This window comes from Octopus bimaculoides, chromosome 14, assembly GCF_046866305.1.
Source record: "Octopus bimaculoides isolate indiv1 chromosome 14, ASM4686630v1, whole genome shotgun sequence".
In the NCBI taxonomy this organism is placed as follows: Eukaryota; Metazoa; Mollusca; class Cephalopoda; order Octopoda; family Octopodidae; genus Octopus; species Octopus bimaculoides.
In genome coordinates this window covers 37,155,198-37,181,630 of record NC_142941.1, presented here as the reverse complement: position 1 = coordinate 37,181,630, position 26,433 = coordinate 37,155,198, and the positions used below count along the sequence as shown (strand labels likewise).

Below are 26,433 nucleotides of genomic sequence, written 5' to 3'. Positions count from 1 at the left end.
GTAAAACTCTAGGTTGTATTGATAGTCATTTATTTTCTGTTGTACATCAGGTAGAATCTGATTTGAAATTCTAAGAAAGTCACAATTAGTTTGTTCTTATTTCAATTGGAGTAGAATTTTGGGTGATGTAAAGCATCTCTTGGAGATAGAAACTGCAGAATTTTGAACTGTTTTTAAACACCTCTGACCTAAGAAGGTGCTCTTGAAATACCAGTGGTCACTTGATTTCCAAATGAGCTTTGAATGTGTGATGGTATTTTCTAGGTGACAATGATGTACTAAACTGCTGTTTTGGTGCTAAGCACTCTGGAAGGGGTGCTCTGTAATCCCTATGTAGTTGATGTGTTACTAATGGCAACATTAGCCTACTATACAATACCACAAAAGCCAATGCCGAAAAACATTTCTTCAAACTAATTGGTGGCAATTAATTCAACAAGTTATTTAACATAAACAGCATTAAAATGCATGAAAAGCAGGTCTGATGCTATCAAAAGCCATAATACAAAAATAGTGCAACCAGATATAGAGCAAAAGGAGCCAACATATTGCCAAAATCTAGTTTTAAATCTTCAAGTGCAAATGCCTTCTTTAATGCCAGTAGTAATTTATTTGCATAAGTCAATACATTCTACTTATTGTTTTAGTATTTGGGCAGTGGAGTAAGTGATCTTTGTTGAGTATTAAAAATATAAAACTACAAAGAACTAATTGGAAATTCTTCACTCTTAAGTTGCTGAGGCTTTTGTGGTTTGTTCACATGTTGCATTTTCACATGAATATTAAATATATGCTTATTAAATATATGAATGAAATTTATACACACATACATTTATTCATACATTGGGGCAGCAATTCCAAATAAGAACAGACTCATGCAGTTATCACTGCCCAGATTATTTCTTCTTTGGAGTTACTGTCCTTGTTGGACTAAAATACCATGTCTCACACATAGTCGTTTTTTTTTGGCATGGTTTCTATAGCTAAAATCAAAAGCATCCTCAGTACTGAATACATGAACATATAAAAAAAAAATTCTTGAACAGAACACAAAATGCATTGCACTAAACTAACACTAATAATATACTTTGAAAATACTAAAATTAGAATATTTTCTCATCAATAAGAAACCACAAGCATGTACAACTACTATTCAATCAAACTTTTAAATTCAATAGCCAGTGTGAAAGAGGTAAAGGATGATCATTTAGAGAGTAACAAACACAGTGGGAGGGGAGCAATAGACAGAGACACAACGGAAGAGAGAAACCCAAATGTAAATAAAATGTATCCTAAACTCAATCCCTGTCATAATCATCATAATTTTACAACTGTTATTCTCTGCTTAAATGGTTTAGGCAAGTCTTCTCCTGCACAAAGTTTTGCTACTTGTTGAAGTCCTTCTGATGCCACCTTAGTCACACTTTTCTACTTCCTTTATCCTGACACTATTCTTGCATCATTATCTCCAAACTCAAGCAAATTTAAACAAAACCCACTTTTAAAATTAGCCTTACAACTGTTCCCAACAGCATTACATTGATTCTACATGAAGGTGTCATGGTATAACTAGGCACAGTAGGTTCTTTGAGAGTTTATTTCAATAACAGACACAATGCAATTCTGATGATAGGATATAAAATACAGATCTTTTATTTAATCATTAGTATCCTTAATAAACGTGCATGTTTGTTAGAACAGAAAGGTAGACAGAAAGACAAAAAGTTATAGTAGGAATAAGCAAAAGTGGTAAGAAATGAAAAAAGAGTCATCATTGTCATGTATCACCATCTACAGTGCATTGATGACACTACAATGAAAGTCTTCCCAATTCAGTGCAAGTTCTCCACCTGCCTTGTCACTCTTGTCCAACGAGCTCTTGAGATTGTCCATTCATTGCATTCTCTGCCTGCCTTTTGATCTACTGCACTCCACTCTTCCTTCCATGATAATGCTTTCCAAGCCTCCATTTGGTTCATATATGGTCATGGTAGAGAGCTTTTGTTTTCTCACAAAGTTCAAGTGTTGTTGTCTTTCACCCAATTCTTGTAACACCTATTCATTTGTTTAATGATCCTTGTAAGAAACTCTTAACATTCTCCTATAGACCCACATTTCAAACACATTGATTATGTTCTCTTTAAATTTAATCAGAGTCTATGCTTCGCAATCATAAATGTCAATTGGCCAAATGAACACTCACAATGACCTCTAGCCCTGTTTATGACTTAGTTGGGACACTTTTGCTTGTCCGGTGTTATCACGCTTTTCCATGGACATTCTTGCCTTGGACAGCCATGTCCTAAATTTACATGCAGTTTCAGAGATTTTGGCTCCAATATACTTGTACACTTCAACTTGTTCAAGCCTCTCACTGCTCAGTTTGATGTTAATATTTACTTACTCTTCTCCTACTACTTTTGTTTTCTTATGGTCGGGATTAAAGATCATGCATATTTGATACCTTATTGACTCTATTTATCATCTCTTATATTCTAGTTTCATTCTTACTAAGTAGAGCAGTAACATCTGCATACCTTAGATTAGAAATATGCAAGACATATATTCTGATGCCATTTTCTTCCTGTATTGCTTCTCGTATTCTTCACTTAGTGTAGATGTTGAACAAACATGGAGAAAAATACAACCCTGATGAACTCCTTTCCCATTTTTGGACTTTTCTGTGTTCTCATTATTTACTTAAAGGCAGGACATTTGTTGAATGTAAAGCTGCTTGATGAGTTTAATGATGTGTTTCAGAACACTGATATTAGACATAATGTGCTACATGTGGCTATAGTTTGTTCAGTCAGAGGTCTTTTTGTAGTCAGTGTAGTAAAGGAAAGCTTGTTAGGCTCTTGATTTTTCCAAAATTGTGTGAGATGGTGCAAATGATCTCTTGAGCCACATTTGCTTCTAAAAAACCAAACAGTTCTTTTGCTATTTCTTGTTTGAAGAATGGTTTCAAATGTTCTTGAATGATGATCAAAGATACTTTACTTGCATGTGGTATCAGTAATTGTTTGATAATTCTCATACTTAAGCAAGTAACATTAAGAAACAGGTGGGAATTAACTCTCGCATTTTGTAACTCAAGTACCATTATCTTTATTAACCTACCATTCACAAATTTGATTTAGTTTGAATGTATAAAGCTAATCAACTAGATGAAATACGTCCATAGTATTATATACAAAAAAAAACCACAACCATCACTCACAAATGAGTATTAGTTGGTAGTATGTGCTATAGTTCTGTTAATTGTTTTAGGTGCCTATGTAGTTGAGAGGAGATATAGATATTCTCTTGGCCTCCCAACACTTGGCTCAGCAGAACATTCATGACATGACAGCTGGAATAAGAGAGAGCCACACCAGCACTTACATGGTACTCATTTCAGCAGCATAGAGTAAAGCAGCATGAAATGAAGTGTCATTTTCAGAGACACATGACACCAATCGGTCCAGAATTGAACCCACAGCCTTATGATCATGTACACAACACCCTAACTACAAAGCAATGTGTTTTCACTATACCACTATATATTATTAGTATACATATTAAGGGAACACAGCCACTACATAAGAGTCAAACCAAAATACATCAACAAGAAAATGGATGCTGCTTATTGTCAACTATGCACACAAGTTTTATGCAATCAGTGTCATCAGAATAAATCAATATTAATGATGATTTCTTATATGATCACAAAGCCACAGACATAGAGGCGAATGAATCAAATGCATAATAATAAAAATCAAACCTGGTAAGCCACTGGTATTTGTTCTCTCAATTCCTTGTGGATTAAAGGGCAAAGTTGACTTCAGCAATACAGGAACTGAAAATGAAGAGATATAACTAAATATTGTTAGGCATTTTGTGTAGTGTTCTATAGAATCTGCAATATTCCTTTGTAATGATTCTTTTTAGATTGACATGGGGTCATAAATGTGCAGGTAATTGATATAGCTAACTGATTCAACCTCAATCAATACTTAATTTGACTCAAGCAGAGTTTCAGATCTTAATGAAGAGAGAAAAACATGATAATACCACAACTCTTTAGTCCAGAACTCTACCGTAACATTGCAGCAAGGCAACAAATTATTGAGGAGTGCACAGTCTATAAAACTGATATTAGTTTCTGCTTAAGTTTTACACTCTCAATGCCAAAGAATGAAAGACTAAGTCCCTGGACATAGACATCAGAAATGCAAGAAATGAATACAAAATATTTCTATAGCATTCTCCCAAATCTGGCATCTGTTACCCACAGCTATAACATGAAGTAACAATAGTATATTTCAGATATTTCTATCATAAATTATGAAAGGGTAAGTTAACAAGGAAGCTTCTATGCAAGCCAATGAGGAAACCTCTATATGGTCATTAGATCTGCTAGAAAGGGCATGAGACCTAACAATCTTAAAAGTGAAAAGATATATTCAATAATGTAGTTTTTATACATACACTATGACTGAAAACAAGATGAGATGGTCACACTTGGGACCTCTTTGATCATAGGTTGATCACACCTTTGATATGGACTAAACAACAACAGCATTAGAAGGATGATGAAAAAGAAAGTTAACCCTGGTAATATCTGGACATTAAATATTGCAAAGCATTTAGTCCAATTATCAACCATTTCTACCAGTAATAATAGTTACTTCACTAATGTTTGTATGATCTCCAGTGCATTACAGAGGTCTGGCAGTGAACTAGTATACTCACAAGATTTTCGTCAAGTAGTCTTAAATTTATCAAATTCAATGTTGGATGTTACACAATTCAAGGGCAAGACTGTGACATCTATTTCCCAAACACTATGGGTAAAATTTTGACTCTTGTTAAATGATCATAATCTATCAACTCTTGAAATTTGCAGTAATGCAGCAAAGGTTAAAAATCATTAGCCAAAGATAAATGCATGCACACTTGCAGACAGCACACAAATCTCTCTCTCTCCCTCTCTAAACTTCTCTTATCAACACACAAACAGTCAACCTAGCTAAGTATAGAAGAAATATTAAAACTGTGTTTACTTGTGAAATGTAGTGGGAATTTTAACATTACATTTTGGCATATTTGAAGGATGTTTTAAAAAAATTGGTGAATTGTTTATCTATAAATCTCAGTATTAACAGTATTTTTTTTTTACCATTACAATATGTTAAAATCTGAAAATATTTTTAGTACCTCTTTTATTGACTGCATATTGTCTCCATACAATATCAAAATGCTATCAATAATAGTACCTAACCATTAGCTGATTAGAGTAATATTCAGTTAATACTGGTTATAAGTTAATGTCCATGGCAGTAACTTAGCTAGCAATAGATAACAGCAGTGAGGTTACTTAGACTATTTATGTTGCAACACAAACATAGTCACCATAGTAACCAAACCATCCTGATTGGAGCAATGCACTCTTGATGAGGCCATAAATACCTCAGACTCATATATGTATTTAAAAAATCATTCAAGACTAAGTCAGTCGAGATAAAAACTTTCAATACCAACAATATCACATCTGTAACCTTTTGACATTACAAGTTGAATACTAGATTTGAATAACAACTTTTGATATTTTTATAACAATCAAATATAATCAATAAGTCTTTCTTTACTAATGTAAGGTTAAGGTTCAAATATTCAGCAATATTTATTTTTATCAGATACATTCATTACAAAACCTTTCACAATACTAATGAAATTAATTGGGTTATTTAATCAATATGTTTGTCCAGTAGTAAAATCAAATATATAATAGCTAATTTTCTATAAATAGACTACAAGTACAAAAGCTAAAATAGTACTCATTAAGTCAATAACAAAATAAGTTTGCCAAAGTTTTTGTTTTTTAATCATTAACAGTTGTGGGAAGACACTAAATCTTCCCAAAGGATCATACAAGCTCAGCTACCCAATGTTATTCTTATGCTCACGTGCCTGAAATTATGTAATTTCTAGTTTTAGATAGGATAAATCACCTTGAAAGATTACCAACTTCCAAGCAAGGTTATGATTCTCAAAATATCAATAAAATTACTTCTGACACTATTATTATAAGATATAAAATTTCATTGTAAAAGATTAAAATAAATTGCTCAGAAATTGCTTGTAATATGTTGAACTTTCATTTTCTTCTTAGGTATACTTCCAAAGTAAAGGTGCTTGATTGGCACTAATCCAATTGAACAATATTCCTTTATTTATGAAATCAATAAAGACACTAATTATTCCACATACTAATTCTAAAAATGTTTCAGTAAGCACATTTCTAATATACTGTCAACTGACACCTAATACAGATAAAATTTTTCCAACATACATCATTGAATGTCTTGTGAACACTAAAATAAAACAATAATTAGATTAAAATTTCAAGAATATTTAACAATATTCATAAGAAGAATACTGTCAATAAAACTGATAGAAGAGTGGTCTTATCTATAAATGAGAAAATCAATAATCCCCTCTGCCCATGTTATTGATTCTTTATTCTGAGACATAGATCTGTATTTCTCGGACTCTCATACTGACTACTCGAAATTTTAACTGAGATATTTCATAATCAATATCTATGTATGAATCTATGCTAAGATAAGCAAGAGAGAAAAGACTAAAATAACTGAATTTTTAGCTTCTTTAAATAAACAGAATTTTTCTTTTTCCATTCTAAGATAACTTTGGTAAATTTTTTTTAGAAATATTGATTTTTTTTAGCTTTCATTTATTTGTTTTCAATAAACAGTTAAAGTAAATTTCACTACCTTCTAGTATGAATTAAAGAGCAAGTTTAATATGTATACATATATGTATTATACAGTGTTTATAGGATTATATGTGACTCATCACTTCATTAAATCTACTTCTTTACAGCAGGAATCAGAGGCAGAGTTTCCGTTTCCCTTCCATGGGAACCATAAACAGCCTGTCATTGGCTGCCGCAGACGTTACATACACACTATATTTGATAGAATTACAGACCTCACTCTCATACCTACACAACTTCATATACAAAGACACTCAGTTCTGCTTGCACACAACAGCAGCAGTAAAGATATAACTCTACAGCAGGATACACATCTCAATTAATGACACATTGAAGACTATTTACCTTCTTTGGTAAGTGCTTAATTCATTTTAATTTATAATATTACTATCAAAATCCATTGTGTGAATATAGACATTTCAATATTCATTTTCTAAGTATTGTTCTCAGTTATGGAAATCATAAACAAAAACCAAAAAAAACAATATTAGTTCTTTATCTATTTTTAGAATTTACTTACAATTAATTGTGCTAAATCATATAATATATTTCAGAAATGATGCAGTATTACATATTGTTTGGCAAATCACTTTTACATTTTTGGAAGTGTACTGACACACATGTACACATACACACACACACTGACATATACATAAACACACAAAAACACAGAATTAATACATATACTTATATATAGATATATATAAAGAAGCAATATATATATATGAGTGTGTGTGTGAGCATGTCTGTGTGTGAGTGCATGTGCATGCATGTGTGTAAGTGCACATGTGTATATATAAATATATATAAAGATATAAATATAGATATATTTATATAAACAGACAGATATATGGTGTGTATGTATGTGAATGCATATGGAATATGTGTATATGTTTACATATGCGTATGTGTGTATGTATATATATATATGTATGCATAAATATGAATATACATAAATGTGTGTGCATGCACACACACACATGTACATATATATAATTATGCATATAGATATGTACATATAAATATAATTTACATATACATATATATCTGTGCATACACATACACACACACACACACACATATATATATACTGGCCGAAACCTATACCTTGATAGGTTATATATGTGTTTATATATATATGTATGTTTGTGTGTATCTATAAATATTTTTTATAAATATTATATATATATATATATATATATATATATATATATATATATATATATGATATACATATTGTACACACACATACATAAATATATTTATACACACACATACATATATCAATATAGATAGACAGATATTGATATAAACATATATACTACACATCTATATATATACATACACATGTGCATATATATATATATATATATATATATATATATAATATACATACATATATATATATGTATACACAGACAAACACACATACACAACTAAGTAAAAACACCTAAGTTTAAATATTCAAGACACACACTTTTAAGTTCTATATACACTCCACCACACACATGTATATGTATGTATACTAGTGCTAACATCAAATAGAGGGTTAAGAGAAATATATATCTATCTATAAATCTAATTCTAGAATAATCACTACATGAATATATATATAGGTATGTATGTATGTATGTATATGTATGTATATATATATGCATATATGTGTGTATATACATATGTATGTATATATATGTGTGTGTGTATATATATATATATATATATATATATATATATATATATATATATATATATACAAAGTATGGGGATGTAGTTCGCAAAATATATATGTATGAATAAATATATATGTATATATATATATGTATACATATATGTGTGTACATATGTGTGCATATATATGTATATATATATATATATATATATGTGTGTGTGTGTGTGTGTGTGTGTGTGTGTGTATATATATATATATATGTATATATATCTATAACTATGTATATGTATATAATTATACATGTATATGTATATATATGTGTGTGTGTGTATATATATATATATAATACGTATAAATATATCATCATCATCATCATCGTTTAACGTCTATTTTCCATGCTGGAATGGGTTGGATGGCCTGATTGAGGTCTGGGATGCCAGGAGGCTGCACCAGACCCCAGTCTGATCTGGCAGTGTTTCTACAGCTGGATGCCCTTCCTAATGCCAACCACTCCGAGAGTGTAGTGGGTTACATGCCACCAGAGCTGGTATATATATATATATGTGTGTGTGTGTATATATATAAATATATATATTTATTAATGCATATATATATATATATATATATATATATATATATATGCATATATATATATATATACATATATATATATATATATATATATATATATATATATATATATACACACATATATATATATATACACACACACACACACATATATATATATATATATATATATATATATATATATATATATAGATTTGTTGGTATATGTGTGAGTGTGTGTGTATAAACATATACATATTTTTATATCTGCATTTATATATATATTGATACGTATGTATATTTATCATCATCATCATCATTTTAATATCCATTTTTCAATGCTTGCATGAATTGGATAATTATTGAGACAAGTCTTCTATGGCTAGATACCCCTCCTGTAGCCAACATTCTCTTGTTTCCAAGCAATGTATTATTTTTCTGTGGTTGGACATGCTCTCGCAAGCTACTGGAAATAAATAACACTGCTTGGCAGTGAAAATCACTTACTACTACTACCATATGATGTCAAGACAAGGAGATGCAAATATTCTCACACTCAAGACACATACCCAGCCACACACATACAAACACACACAAACTCATATATGACGGGATTCTGTCATTTAACATATACAAATCCATTTCCAAAGCTTTGGTCAGACAAGGTCTACAATAGAAATACACTTGCTCAAGATACAATGCCATGGGATAGAAACTCAAAGCTTGCAATTGGGAAGTAAACTGCTTAACCACATGGCCATACCTGCACCTATAATGCCTTCATATATATATATTTAATTAAATATATGTACACATATATATATAATATAATATAATATAATATAATATAATATATATCTATATAATTAAATATATGTACACATAAGTATATGTGTATATTCATATAACCATATATAATATATATGTGTGTGTGTGTGTGTGTGTGCGTGCGTGCGTGTGTGTGTGTGTATACACAAATATATATGTTTATGTATAAGCATATATCTATTTTTTTTTAAATTTTCCTCATTTTCATATTTGCATGTGTCATATAGAATTCATTTAGGTAGGTTTTCTAAGGATAGATGCTCTTCCTATCACCAAGCCTCTTCTCTTTCAATGAAAGGTGATATTTCCCCATTGATAGATGTTTTCCATGTAAGACAGGAATGAACAATGCTGCTTTTATGATGGCGATATTAATTTACATCATCACGTGATGCAAAGACATTGTTACAAAGAAACACATACACACACACAAGTATATACATGTGTGTCTCTGTGTGTTTGTGAATGTATATACATATATACACATATACCAAGCTTGTTGCAGTTTCCTTCTCCCAAATCCACTTTCAAGGCTTTGATTGTCAAAGGGCTATACAAGAAAACTCTTGCCCAATGAGTTGGGCAGTGAAACTGAACCTGAAACCACATGTTTGAGAAGCAAGATTCTCAACAACACCAATATGACTACTTTGCTTGGAAGTAGGTGAGATCTGGTAACGTGGTAACAGGAAGGGCATTAAATAGTAGAAAATCTGCCCCAATGAATCCATTAAACCATGGAAGTGTGGAAAGTGGACACATATAAGTATACATAGTCATACACATACACACACATGCATATATAATTATGTATAAATATAACTTATGTGTAAATATAACTTAATAGAGCACCTGTGTAGTGTTATTAAGTTTGTCACTACCTGGGCCAAAAATGGCTAAAACGTAGTTAATTCAACTAAGTTTTATACACACACACATGCTCGAATATGTGTGTGTGTGCGTGTGTGTGTATGTACACGCACACGTGCATGCATGCAGTAAATTAGGAGAGCTGTTGAAGCATTGGTGGTAATTTTTCCACTCTGAAATTCCAATGATAAGTACTAATTGACAAATATTAATCCAATGCAGTTGATTACCTGAACTGTAAGAATGTTGGACAAGATACCTTGTTGTATTTGTTTCAGCTCTTTGTATTCTAAATTCAGATCCTGCTAAGGTCTTCCTGAATGATAGATATAATCTGTCACATGCTTTCACATCACCAACTAGCATTCTGAGTTCTTTCCATGTGGCCCACTCTATTTCTCTGACTTTCAGGTCAGATCTTTCGTTTAAGGATACCTTCCACCCTATCTCTTGCCAGGGTCTGAGCAGCTGTAAAAGGTTATGGGTACTTCCTCTACTCTGGTTAAAAGATGATATTATAGGTGTGTACACACACACACACACACACACATATTTTCAATGCATGAATGTGTGAATATACACCACAGATACACACACACAAATATATAATCATACACACACACACACGCATACATACATGCACTCACTCATACACACAGATATACATGCACACGTGTGTATATAATATATATATGTATGTATGTTATATATATACACACACATATATATATATATACAAACACGCACAAAAGTAGCTATATATGTATCAATATAGATATGTACACACATTTTAGCATATGTACACACACACATAAACACATGCATGAAATCACAAAAACATACCCCAACACACACATCCATTTTCATATAAATAGATAACTTAGTAAATCAATTGAAATATATATAAACGACTACATTTCAAAATTGCATAAATATTATTGAAGCCAAATTAATTTTTGTTTTATTTAATACTTAGCAAAATTACATTTTCCTAAATACACCCAGAATATTAAAGATTAATGGTTTTATTAATTATTTAAAGAAAATATGTTCTCTTTCTCTGTAGTGCACACACACACACACACACACACACACACACACACACACACACACACACACACACACACACACACACACACACATTTTACATGTATATGTGTGTGTCAGTATTCTTTCAAATATTTTCCTTTCTATATAATATGAACATTGTTTGTCAGCTTGTCTATATCTGAAGCAAATTTTATGATATATTGCTCTTATATTAATTTGTTTTCTCATTAGAATAATACTTGCAGTTTTGAGAAAATGGCTTCAGTTTTCCAAACTAGTTTAAATGTGTTCATTTAATTGCATGCAAACTGTCAGCAAAGCTTGCTGTAGAGATAAATTTTATCTTATATCAGAAGCTGTTGTTGTAGTTGATGTGCATTTTATTTTATTTATTTTTTTAATTTCTTATATTAAGCCAGCAAGATTTGCTAAGAATCTACTCTCCTAGTTGGCTACTTTATCTCACCTTTTCTCTGCTGCTCATTCTATTTCTCACTCTATTTTCTCTACTAGCCTGAGGAAATGATAGCTCTTAACTAGATTTTGCCACTACTGCAGATAAGGAAATATTAAATTGCTTTAATCAATGATAATGGATTTAGCTTTTCAGAATAGTAGCTTTTAACATTTCTATTTTTACTACTAATTGCTTACACTCAAGCATTTTCTTACATCTTGCACATTTAGGAAATTTATTTAATAATGGATTGGATAAAAGATAGAGAAAGATATATTAGAATTTATGCAATGATTACACACACACACACACACACACACACACACACACGCACACATATATGTATAACATTATTGCATGCATTCATTATTTTAAGCTACCATATATATTATTATTTAGACTGCTATTTCTCAAAGGAATAGCTAATTTATTTTGTTGTTCAGACAAAGTAGATTTTACATTTCTACCAGAGGCCATTCAGCATTATTTAACATTTTCATTTTAGAAAAATATTTATGATGCAAAATTAAAACTACTTAAAAACTCCAAATGAAGATAAATATAATTTATTGTCTTCGTATAATCAATACCAAACATAATGATTTTATTCTAAATAATATAAACATTTTATTTCAGATGTATTCATGCTTCTTCCTCAAGATACAAATTTATAGATGAGAACATGTTAACTCAAGTATATGTGCTATTATTTATTCTGGAAACATCCTTATGTGTAGATCTTGTCTACCGTATAGATGAAGAGAGCAGCCCAAGAACTTTTGTTGGTGATATTGCAGCAGACACAAAATTATTAAGCAACATATCTCCAAAGGATGACAGCAATATTTGGTTCAGTCAGCTTCACCAAGGGAATACTAACAACTCACAGTTGTTCAATGTTGCCAAAACAGGCAAATTATATACAGCTCAAAGACTAGATGCAGAAACTCTTTGTAAATACAATGTAGAATGTTTCAAAATGGTAGATGTAGCAGTCCAGCAAGAAAAATCCTTTATAAGGATACTGGAAGTAAAAATAGTTATTGAAGATGTAAATGATAACAAGCCAGAATTTCCAAGTAAACAAATTAACCTGACATTCGATGAAACTGATGGCAAAGGAACAAAAAAATCTATACCTAATGCCATAGACAAAGATGTAGGTATACAAAATTCACAAATAACATATTTACTAAAGAACAATAATGATGATCTTTTCACATTATCAGTTTCAAAAAATATGGATGGTACTTCCAAACTCGGTGTTATTTTACAAAAGAAACTTGACAGAGAAATACAAGATTCTTATCAGCTTCAAGTTATTGCAAAAGATGGAGGCCATCCCCCTAAAGAAGGTGTTCTCAATCTCCAAATATCAGTTCGAGATGAAAATGACAACTCACCAGTCTTCTCCCAAAATATTTACAATGTTTCTATTAAAAATGGTTATCAAAGATCAATGCTTATCGTCACTTTAACTACAACTGATTTGGATGCTGGTGAAAATGGCAAAGTAATGTACAAGTTCAGTCCCAAAACATCAGAGAGTGCCAGATCCTATTTTAAATTAAATGAATCAACAGGGGAAATCTGGGTGGTGCAAAAGTTTCCAACAGGTTCAAAAAAACCATATAAGTTGTTTGTTAAAGCAAAGGATGGAGGTAATCCTTCCTTGAGTTCAGTTGCTCTGGTTTTAGTTAATATAAATAGTCAAGAGAACAACCCTCCTGATATAGATATGAATTTTATAGCAAAATCACCAGAAAATTTGCCAAGCATTTCAGAGGGGGTAAAAGTTGATAGTTTTATTGCTTATGTAAAGGTCACAGATGATAATGAAGTTTCTTGTTATCTTAATCATGATCACTTTCAACTTCAGGCTCTTGCACGTAAAAAGTATAAAGTTGTTATTAAGAAAACAGTTGACAGAGAAGTAGAAAATCACATAGATTTTACCATCACATGTGAAGACAAAGGATCTCCACCATTAAAAACTGAGAAAAGATTTTCAGTGCAAGTATCAGATGTTAATGATGTACAACCACGATTTACTAAAGATACTTTTGAATTTTTAACCTATGAAAATGAAAATAGAAATTTTCCAGTAGGCTTCATCAATGCAACTGACCCTGATCTTGGATCAGGAGGTGAATTATCTTATTTTCTTATAAGCAGAGATGGGAGTGTTCTTCCCTTTAAAATCTCTCATTTAGGATTCATATCAACTACTCAGTCTTTAGACCGGGAACAACATGACATTTACAGATTTAAAGTGTTAGTAAAAGATAATGGTACACCATCTCTTAACAACACAGCTAACGTTGTTGTTGAAGTTATGGATAAAAATGATAATACTCCATATTTTACTTTCCCTAGTGTTAACCCTTTCAATCTAGATTTCCATCACCATCCGCAGAGTAACAGTGATATTACAACATTAAGAGCCTCTGACAGAGACAAGCATGTTAATGCCTTCCTCAAGTATGAAATACTTGGAGGCAATCACAAACAGTTATTTAAAGTTAACCCTTACTCAGGAGTTCTGTCATTCTCTCGTACAGTTTACCAAAATGATGCTGGATCATATAATCTAAAATTAGCTGTCAAAGATAATGGTACACCAGTTTTATCAGCAACAACTACATTGTCTTTGACACTAACTGTTAGCAATACAACAGCCAAAATGTATACAGCTGAAGACACAGAATCAGACAACAGAATACATATTAACTTGATGATTATTATAGTAGTAGCAGCAGTGATAGTTTCTGTTGCTATTGTAGTTTCTGTAATTGTTTGTGTTGTTCATAAAAGAAATCAAAAAGAAAACCATTATGGTGCTACTCAAGACTTTGTTGGTGAGAGAAGACCATCTGGATACGTTTGTGAACAAGACTCTCCAAAATATGATGTTCCTGTAACTATTTTATCAGATCCAAAGCAAATGAGAAATTCTAAAACAACTCTTTTAAGAAGAGAACCTCAGTCCATGTACAAACCTGGACAGAGCTGGAAAGGATCATCATTAGGAGTACAACTTCATAGTATTACACCAGAAGCATACCAAGTAAGTTTCTTAAATTTTGTTACAGTTCTCTGCAGTTGATTGTTTATAAAATGCTATTGGCTAGTATTGATATATTCATTTATTTGTTTCTAACAATGAGCTGCACAATAATAATAGTTACAATTAGAAATAAATGATATATAAAATAAGTAAAAATCTTACACTGTATTTCTTTATTTGCTATTTTCATTTTTATATCTGTTATATCTTAATTCAACATCTGTAAACTATCTAATTTGAAAAAAAAAATGACTATAATGTAAAACATTTCTGTTAATGTAAGTTTATAAAAAAAAAATTCCAATTAAATTTACATTTAAATGAAATTGTTTATGTCTGAGAATATAAGGTAGGGTTGTCATGTATTATTCGTCTATTAGTCTACTCAGTCTCAATCTTGCTAAAACATTTTTGAAAGCATGTTCTTTGTTATCTTTGTTTTATATTGACACTCAATCATTTTTAATCTGAAAATTCTTTCAACAATATTTAAAGAAAATACATTTAGTTATACATTATTCATTCTTAAGCTATACATACTACCTATGCAAAAATATACTTGTATGCTGCAATGCTTTCCAGACATCATTTATCTAACAAATTCTTCCCATTCCCTAAAATTTTATGACAATTTCTTCATAATATTCATATTCAGCTGACAAGCTTTTAGATATGTCTAAACATGTTCATTAAAACATCTACATGCAATATCTTTATTGTTGAGACATTCGCATGCAATTGGTGCGTGAATACATTTATTCATATCATGATTGTTGTAGATCACTGCTAAGTATTCCAATCAATTATAAAATATATAGCTGCAAAGTTTTACACAAACATTCATATCTTGTTTTATTAATTCTAATTTAAAATCATCAGTTTCCGTCACTAAGGAAAAAAAAAGAAAAAAAAACCATCATTCGTATTTCATATGTTTCTTATCTCAGTTTTCAACTCACTGGTATCTTCTATCTATCATAATCAAGAGATAATTGCAACATAATTGTATCATGATTTTGTAAATTTCATTCAAGACATTCATTCTGGCAATATTTTCCCTATTATACTTGCTATGAAGCAAATAGCTACAAGATGTGACACTTTGTTGACAATTTTATACAGGATTCATTTACATAAAATCAAATATCCTTAAATGGGGTGGGAGTGGGGCACCTAAGAGCTGGTATTTAGCTCTAGTTTGATGACATAAACAACAAGAGATAAATCTTTCTCTGAACAGGATACTACTATATCATCAGTAACATTCCTAGATGATTTAGTACCAACTTCAAACAGATAGAGATCTGAGACAATATAGATTACTCTACAAAAATAAAACACAACAAAATACAAGCAAGTAGTTCATCACCTTAGCCATTCAGTAATCTTTCCTCTACAAAATTCATTTAACAAGATTTATTGACTTATAAATCCAATAACTGTAATAGTTGTTCATGTTGGTTCAGTGGAATTCAACTAAGGTTTAACCATTGTCTCTAAGATTGAGGATGGGGGATATGCCACAAGGGTTACGATTACCAACCAAATATATGCACTAACATCACAAGTACCCAAGAAGAAATGAAACTGCTACAGAAATTAGAGGTCAGGCAGCCAAAAGTTATGGGGTATTAAGAAGGCCTTTACCCAGCAGTGAAAGAGAAAAAGCTGATTTTATTGATTATTTGATTCATTGAATCTAGATAGTAAGGGTTTAACAACAAACAGGAAGATGAAATCCTAGATAGAAAATTTCAGAAATGGGGACATACTGATTTCGAAATTCATTTGACAGAGAATATATATAAATACTATTTATTTGGAAGTTATTGATTCCTCAGATAGATCATAATCTTTATTGATGATAATTTCATTTTAAGTATATAGTAGTTGTCACTTAAGAATAGTAGTAAAAGAATGGGAGAAAGATTTTACCTGAGTAGATATACAAAAGTAAGATCTCTTTATTTTGCACTCAGTTTTATAATATACTGACATACAGGTATAACAAGTGATTTTTTTAAAAACAAAACTACAATGGTTTGTAAAATGTTTAAGAAAAAGTAAGTTATTTTTTATAGTGCTAGTGATACAAAACCTAAATAGGTTTCCATAGATTTAAGTGTTATATCTGGAGATTTGGTTCCATGATTAGTTGGTAATAGAATGATAAAGAATATCAATGTTATTCTTTAATGAATTTTAGGTACTGAGATTGATTTAGGTAAATAGAAAGTAAGTAAAACCCTATATCACAATTATTTGGCAATTTAAACATTGCCTGAAGGTCGTAATGTTCAGAGCTATTTTGAAATTAAAAAGAATATGATAAAAATCTTATGTAAAGATAAATTGAAAGAGAAATCATTGGAAAATTATAAAGAGAGTTTGTGTTAAGTGAATAGTTAATTGATTACTTGGAAGAAAACTGTGAGATAAATTTATAATTTCACAGACTAATATGGATGTAAGGTTTAGGGAAAGCTCTATTAATAGACACAACACGATATTGCCTTCATATGAAGTTGAATATCTCATTAAGTTCCTCACAAAAGTAAAATGTTTTCTAGATATATCAACCTACTCAACTACTCAAACATTGCTCTGCTTTAAATAACTACAGACCACTAACATACCACTGAAAAATTAATGTGAAAGCAATTCAATTGGATTTTCCACAAACATTATGTAAATGAGCTCTTTTCCTGCATTACACTAAAAACAAATTACTGAAGCCAAGTTGCCATCTTCAATAACTTTGAATAATACTACTTATAACTTTCATTAATTCCCTGTGCACAAAGAGTTACTAAATATAGCTCATACTTATTGGCTTTCTCCCAATTTTATAAATCTCAATCCATCAAAATGAAAATAAAATTTTGCTTTTGATACTGTTTAATTTGAGAGATGTAGAGTATACTTCTTTCTTCTTTTTATCAATAAAAGATAATATAAAGAAAAGAAATCTTATTTATATAAATGGGCGCAGTTTATTTTTCTAATCTATCAGATTAGTTTAACAGGAAAATTAACATCAAAATAAAGTATTCTAGCAACATTTTAAAATTCTAAGTCACAGAGACTAGCAAAGTCAAAATTTTGCCAGAAACTGAAATTAAACTTGCTATACTTTCCTTCAGTATCATATATTGCTTAAAATCATTTGATCCAATATTGATCTAAGAGCTTTTACATTTATTACGGTAACTCAAAATTGCTATTAAAATATGAAAAAGACTTAGATAAACACAGAAAAAATTATTCACTGATATTTTAGTTCTGAGGTATTTTGAGTAATGATAAAAATAATAGAATATTTGGTTGTTCTTAACTGGCATATGAATAAATGGATGATGACCCTTTCAGTGAGGAGATGATGTAATATAAATAATATCTGGCAAAAACTATGGTTCTTAATACAATGAGACTGAATTTTCTTTAAATCTCTAAGTTTTCAACAATTATTCAAATAAAGAAGGATACAAAAGAATGGTCATAATTTACTTGTTGTTCCCATTAAGTTATTAATCATTTGGCTTCTACATAAACATTTGCATAACAAATATTTCATTAAAGATAGACTTGGCCAACTCATATTTTAGGCCTGGTTATAAATCACAAATCTATGAATTTAGAAGTTCATAGCAACTAATAAGATACAGTTTAAATTAATGAAGATATTTCTCTTTAATATTTTATACATGGTTTTATTATAGACATAAAATAATTTTCATTTCAAACTTTGAATTTATAGAGTAAAATAATCAAACATGAGCTGATATCAAACACAATATAGTCAGTTTTGTTTGAAGTAAAGTTTAATGAAAGTTAAAGTAGTGAAAAAAAAGACACATCGAAAACAATATTCAAGATCAATAAATATGCACAACAATTACATGAAAAAGTATAGCTACGGAAACAATAATTCCAAACTTTATCTCACTATATATGAATCCACACTTATATAAATGAAAAATGTGTTTTTCTTACATAAACTATTGGCAATTATGAGATCTCAAATATTGTAGCATATGCACAATTAGTGTTTTTTTTTGTTTTGTTGTTTTTGTCTTTTTTTTTTTGTTCGGTTTGCTAGGTACAGGGTAACTTACAAGATTTTGCAATGACTTGTGCTGTTGGCAAAAATCAACAACATATGGTTATGTCCCCTGACCGTTTCAGTGAGATGTCAACGATGTCTTCTGTAACTGACAGTGGACATGGCTGCAGTGAAGCAAGCACTGCGCACTATGAAACTTTACCTGGTAAGTAAATGAGAAAGACTCACTGCTTTAACATATCATATTATAATCATATAAAAGTTTCTTGTTCTCCAAATTTATTCAATTCCAAATGATAGAACAACTTGTAATGAAATTTTTGATTTTTATAAAAGAAACATTCTTTCATAATTTGAATTATTTATTTATTTATAATTATTAAGATGACAAACTGTCAGAATAGTTAGAGCACCAGAAAAATGTTTTAGAGTATTTGTTTTAGATCTTTACTTTCTGAGTTCAAATCTCATAGAGGTCAACTTTGCCTTTCACCCTTTTGGGGTTGATAAAATAAGTGCCAGTCATGTACTGGAGTGAATGTAATAGACTTTAACCCTCTCCTAAAAATTTGTGCCTAAATTAGAAAGAATCATAATTATTGTTACTATCATTATTCTTAGTAGTAGTAGTAGTAGTAGTGGTGATGGTGGTGGAAGTAGTAGCATAAAGGGCAATGGAGTGGCATACCCATTAGAGCACTGAAGTAAATGCATCGCTGTATTCCTTCTGGCTCTTTATGTTCAAAGTTCAAATCCCACCAACGTCAACTTTGACTCCAGTGTCGATAAAATAAAGTACTAGACACATGGCTAATTTCAGATTCCACGCCATGTGCCTATACTAGAAACAACTGAGCTGGCAGAATCATCTGAGTATCCGAAAAATGCTTTGCAGCATTGCTTTTGACTCTCCATGTTCAGATTTAAATTCCCATAGGGGTCAGCTTTGCCTTTCATCCCTCCATGGTTGATAAAATACCAGTCAAGTAATCAACTGGTCCCCATCCCTCAGGATTACTGGCCTCATGCCTAAATCAAAAACCCTTCTTAATAAAAGAAACATGAAATGGTAGAATCACTAAAGTGTTGGAGAAAATGTTTTGTGGTTTTTGTTCCAGGTCTCTACATCCTGTGTTAAAATCCAACTAAAACCAATTTTGTCTTCGATCCTTTTCAGATCGATGAAACAATGTACTATGAAGTACTAGGTTCAATATAATCAACAAACACTCTCTCTCTCTCTCTCTCTCTCACTCTTCAAAACTGCATTATTGTGCCTAAATTAGAAAAAATTATTAAAGATGATAGAATGGCAGAGTCATTGTAGCTTAAAAAAATAAGCCTTGTGGTATCTACTCCAGGTTTGTTCAAATCTCAATGTCAGCCTTACCTTTTGTCTCTTAAGAGTTGATAAAATAAAATACCAGTGATTTCCTAGGGTCACAAAAAATTTTGCCTATATTATAAACATTATTATTATTGTTATTGTTGTTCTTCTTCTTGTTGGTGGTGGTGTAGTTGCTGTTATGTTGAAGCTTATCAGTAAAAAATAAATCCATTAAATTTGTATTTAAAATTTTATCCTAATTATAAATAAGAATTAATGTAAATTATTTAAAAATAATAATAGAGTAATGATACATGGATACAAGCCAATTGTTATATGCCTACATTTTAGTACTGATGGGAAAATGTTATGGACCGTTAGCCCTAGCTCTACCATCATTTAAGTACTTTTGTAAACACTAATTTTTGATATTTTTGGTCTCTGTTCATTGTCAGGCACATGTTTGGATAGGGACTGAACTATTGAGCATTTACCTCACAGCAAATTTTAACTTCCTTAGCTATGTGACCTAACCGGTTGATACCAGTTGAATAATGAATGTTCTTCAGTTCAATCCCATTCTAAGCAAATATAGATAAACTTATAAATATGCAACTTAATGATGAAAAGAGACCAGTCCATTCAAAATACAGTGTTTTACAGAAGAAAAAAAAAAAAAAGAAAACAAGGTTAACAATCTTCAAAATTTTCCCATCAAGCTAATTGTATTTTTTTCTTACATTGTTCTTATGCAGGCCTCAAATCTTCTCTTCAAGAAAATACCCCTAACACAGGCAGGAAGTCCTTACCACAGACAATGAGTAAACCAAAAGGTACCAATCCTAGGTCTTCCTATCGACTTAAAACTAATCTTTTTACTCAAGGCAATAATATAGTAAACCTAAAAAGCACACAAGCAGACAACACCAACCCTAACTTTCCACAATCTCAGCCCTGGGATCTACCAACAAAGAACAGTTTCACTTCTTATAACAAAACTTTGCACAAAGCCAAAGAACTCTGCTCGTGAAACTTTTAGAAGTTAGTTTTCAATTTTATGCTTCAGGATATTACTGATAAATCATTTGTAGAAAGTTTTCATGATATTTATACAATATTAAATTTTTTGACACACACATAAAAACCATATTTTTATTTTCATTCCTAAAAGCGAACTTTAAATGCTATTTATTCTTATTTATTTATGTTTTCAAATGTCTAAGGGTAAAAATACATACACAATGAAATGAATGAGTACTTATAGGTTGACATAAAATTTAAATACATCTTTTCAAAATTTACAATATTTATCTACTATGGATTTATATAGAATACTAACCACAATTCCTAGCTGCCAAATATCCTTCAAATTACACCCTACTCTTTTAAAGAATACATTGGATAATGTAGTCCTAGAGTCTATATATATATATATATATATATATATATATATATATATTGAAAAAAAAATTATGAGATGGTCAACACTGTATTTGCTCAACAAATGCTGATCTGGGACTAAACAACAACTGTAACATCAACTATACTGATTTTTGCTTAACTTGTCAGATATATATATTAATATTGATACTAAACTAACTGACTGATACGTATTCTAAAGCTTATTACATTACACACAACCTAAAAACTAAAATACCAAATTCATTGTTAGAAAAATTTCAAGTGTTCATGCATTCCATTTTAGAAGAGAAGTTGCAAAATTTATTAAATGTTAGCTTTTCTGTAACATAATTTATTATTTGAAGTTAAAAAAACAAAATAATAAGTAAAAAAAAATACAATTGAACATAATGAATATGAAAGAAAATTAATGAATTGAGTGTAAAACAAAAGAGGAAGAAAATTATTTTTTTAAGTAACTAAAGTAATAAAAATATTTTTGATAAACATTAATATTTAGTATGTGTATGTAGAAAAAAAAAATAGAATCACACAAGATATATTTTCATACATATATCTACTAATAAACTGGTTTAATATTAAGCTGAGACTTTTCAAAGAATATAGTTGGGTGTGTATGTATGTGTGTGTATGTGAGTGTATATGTATATATATATACATATATACACATACACATCTAGTGTAAATGTGTATATATTCACATTAAATATCTCAGTAAAAGAAGTGCTAGGTGAAACTCATATATGAAACAGAATCACTTGTAGAAAGTTTTCATGATATTTGAAACAGAAAATCTAAGAGCATCCCATTTTTCATCACACAAAGCTGAAAACCTTCCATATTGGATCATTTCTTTCTCTTGAGATAATACATAAAATAATTTACAATAGATATGTACAGACCATCCTTTGAATATCTTGTTTGCGAATATAAGGAATATGCCCACATCAGGTAATTTTTTTTCTTCATTCTTCTTGAACTCATATTTAAAGTTTTAAAATAACATAACTTCTATTTTTGAAATTTATTCAAAAAAATAAAATTAACCACACTGAACCAAAAAATTGATGTCGCTCAAGATTGATATTCAATGTTACTTATTTTCAATGAAAGAAAAATAACTGATTTGATTAATTTCAAATATTCATATATTGAATAACATCGACATTTTCATCCCCCATTACCACCATCTTCGTTATCATCAACATCAACATCATCTTCTGAATGAATATATGTCATTGTAACTCACCACTTCCGAAAAGAATAACAAATGTATGGATATGTATGGTTTATATGTATGTAGTGAAGACAGTGATAAGAATATTACTACTAATTAAGACATTCATGAAAGAACATTTTTAATAGTTATTATTATAATAAAGATTGTTGTTTCCAATAGATGATATTTTTTTAGAAACAATCATCATCATCATCACCACCATCATCATCGCCACCACTAACACTACCAATATCAGAATTGTTATTTTGTACTAATATTTAAGATTTGAATTTTCTTTCAATAATATCATAATTATTAGTATAATTTACATCACAATCCCTACTGTAATATTCCTTGCTCCAACAAATACCTGCATTTAGAGTACATGAAAACTTCACACCAACTCATGGACCAGTATTCTCTGAAAGTCCATGAGTTGTAATAACCGGCTATGCAGTTAAAAAAAACAATACAAAGTATCCTTACCATTTTATGACTGAGTTCCTTCATACTGTGCATTATTACTATCACTTGATTGATAACTGTACATGAGTTAATATATTTATGTATATACATACTTGTTACATATGTATGTGCATGTGTGTGTCTGTACACATGCATATAAACATGTATCCTCATTTTCTATATAGATACACAAACATGAGACAAATAGATACTCTATATCAATATATATATATATATATATATATAATATATATATATATATATATGTATACACACACACACATATATATATATGCGTATCCTCTTGTTAAATGCTTGAAATACGAGAGTAGAGAAACAGCCAACAACTGATGAAGGCTCATTGTTCGAAAGAATAGTTCATATTCCATGTACTCGTGCTTCGTATTTTTTTATTGTACACGTTGCATGATGTCCTGTGCCCACATATGCATATATGTCATCCGTTAGAGAAAAAATTGTAGTTTAGAATTAGTAGTTCTTTAACTGCTATTTCTAAATGTTCAGTATGTTGGTGAAGCAACTCATGCTGACCCGTATATGTTTATGATTATATATATATATATATATATATATATATATATATATATATATATATATATATGTGTGTGTGTGTGTGTGTGTGTGTGTGTGTGTATATGTATAGATGTATGTACATATATGTATGTATATATGCATATATATTTCATCATCATCATCATCATTTAACGTCCGCTTTCCATGCTAGCATGGGTTGGACGATTTGACTGAGGATTGGTGCAACCGGATGGCTACACCAGGCTCCAATCTAATTTGGCAGAGTTTCTACAGCTGGATGCCCTTCCTAACGCCAACCACTCAGAGAGTGTAGTGGGTGCTTTTACGTGTCACCCGCACGAAAACGGCCACGCTCAAAATGGTGTCTTTTATGTGCCACCCGCATAAGAGCCAGTCCAGGGGCACTGGCAACGATCTCACTCGAAATCCCTACAAGGCCAGTCAGGCGGTACTGGCAACGGTCACGCTCAGGATGGTACATCTTATGTGCCACCCGCACAAGAGCCAGTCCAGGGGCCCTGGCAACGATCTCACTTGGCTTGTCGGGTCTTCTCACACACAGCACATTTCCAAAGGTCTCGGTCAGTAGTCATCGCCTCGGTGAGGCCCAATGTTCGAAGGTCTTGCCTCACCACCTCAGCCCAGGTCTTCCTGGGCCTACCTCTTCCACGGGTTCCCTCAACTGTTAGGGAGTGGCACTTTTTCATGCAACTATCCTCATTCATTCTCACCACATGTCCAAACCAGCGCAATCGTCACTCTTGCACACCACTACTGATGCTTCTTATGTTCAGCTTTTCTCTCAAGATACTTACACTCTGACGGGTATGCACATTTACATTACACATCCAGCGGAGCATACTGGCTTCATTCCTTGCGAGCTTACGCATGTCCTCAGCAGTCACAGCCCATGTTTCACTGCCATGTAGCATGGTTGTTTGTACACATGCGTCATATAGTCTGCCTTTTACTCTGAGTGAGATTCCCTTTGTCGCTAGCAGAGGTAAGAGCTCTCTAAACTTGGCCCAGGCTATTCTTATTCAAGCAGTTACACTTTCAGCGCACCCACCCCCACTACTAACTTGGTCACCCAGATAGCGGAAGCTATCAACTACCTCTAGTTTTTCTCCCTGGAATGAGATAGAAGTTGTTTCCTGTTTGTTTACAGTGTTTATTGCACCTGAACATCTGCCACATACAAAAACTAACTTTGTAGTTAATCTGCCTTTGATATTGCTGCACCTCTTATGTGTCCATAGCTTGCACCAGGTACATCTTATAGAGTTACTACCTACTCCTTTACTGCATACTGAGCAGGGCCATCTACCTGAAGGAGTTTGTGTTTTATCTACCTTCCTACTTATTAGGATTTTGGTTTCTGCTAGGTTGACTCTAAGGCCCTTCGATTCTAGTCCTTGCTTCCACACCTTAAACTTCTCTAGTTCTGATAGTGACTGCGCAATTAGTGCAAGGTCATCAGCATAGAGGAGCTCCCAGGGGCAACCTGTCTTGAATCCCTCTGTGATCGCCTGGAGGACTATGATAAATAGGAGGGGGCTGAGGACGGAACCTTGGTGGACCCCTACCTCTACCCGGAATTCATTACTGTACTCATTTCCAACCTTCACCTTACTGACAGGATCTCTGTACATGGCTCGCACAGCTCTTACTAACCATTCTTCTATGCCAAGTTTCCTCATTGACCACCAGATAAGGGATCGGGGGACCCTGTCAAATGCTTTCTCCATGTCAACGAAGGTCAGGTACAGAGGTTTATCCTTGGCTAGATATTTCTCACACATACATACATATGTATGTATATATTAAACATATATTTATATATATTTTCTTTTTAGTTTTTCACATATATACACATATATATATTTACATCATATATATATATATATATATATACTATATATATATATATATATATATATATATGTTAAACATATATATAATATATATATACATTTTCATATATATATAAACACATTTTCATATATATATATATATATATATATATATATATAATGTAAATGTATATAAATATTTATGTAAATGTATATATATATATCTATGTAAATGTGTGT

The 26,433-nt window shown here is 31.2% G+C and overlaps 1 protein-coding gene and 1 long non-coding RNA gene across 11 annotated transcripts in view; one reads left to right on the top strand and one right to left on the bottom strand.

Moving 5' to 3' along the window:
* The window catches only part of LOC149132688 (uncharacterized), a 962,641-nt gene that overhangs the window by 746,955 nt on the left and 189,253 nt on the right, over positions 1–26,433 (bottom strand). For all 7 annotated transcript variants that reach the window (XR_016244382.1, XR_016244384.1, XR_016244389.1 and 4 more), the window contains one exon: positions 3,764–3,838. This is a non-coding gene — a long non-coding RNA (uncharacterized LOC149132688). The remainder of the gene's footprint in view (positions 1–3,763; positions 3,839–26,433) is intronic.
* The window catches only part of LOC106871760 (protocadherin beta-15), a 233,758-nt gene that overhangs the window by 93,954 nt on the left and 113,371 nt on the right, over positions 1–26,433 (top strand). For 2 of the 4 annotated variants that reach the window (XM_089363267.1, XM_089363266.1), the window contains 2 exons: positions 6,886–7,131; positions 12,859–14,906. Coding sequence is in view for 2 of the 4 variants with exons in the window: in XM_089363265.1 (XP_089219391.1) it covers positions 12,905–15,289; positions 19,389–19,557; positions 21,435–21,709 (2,829 nt within the window). In the remaining 2 variants the exon portion in view is untranslated. Of the gene's footprint in view, positions 1–6,885; positions 7,132–12,858; positions 15,290–19,388; positions 19,558–21,434; positions 21,824–26,433 lie in introns of those variants that run through there. The other 2 variants (XM_089363268.1, XM_089363265.1) reach the window with 2 other exon arrangements.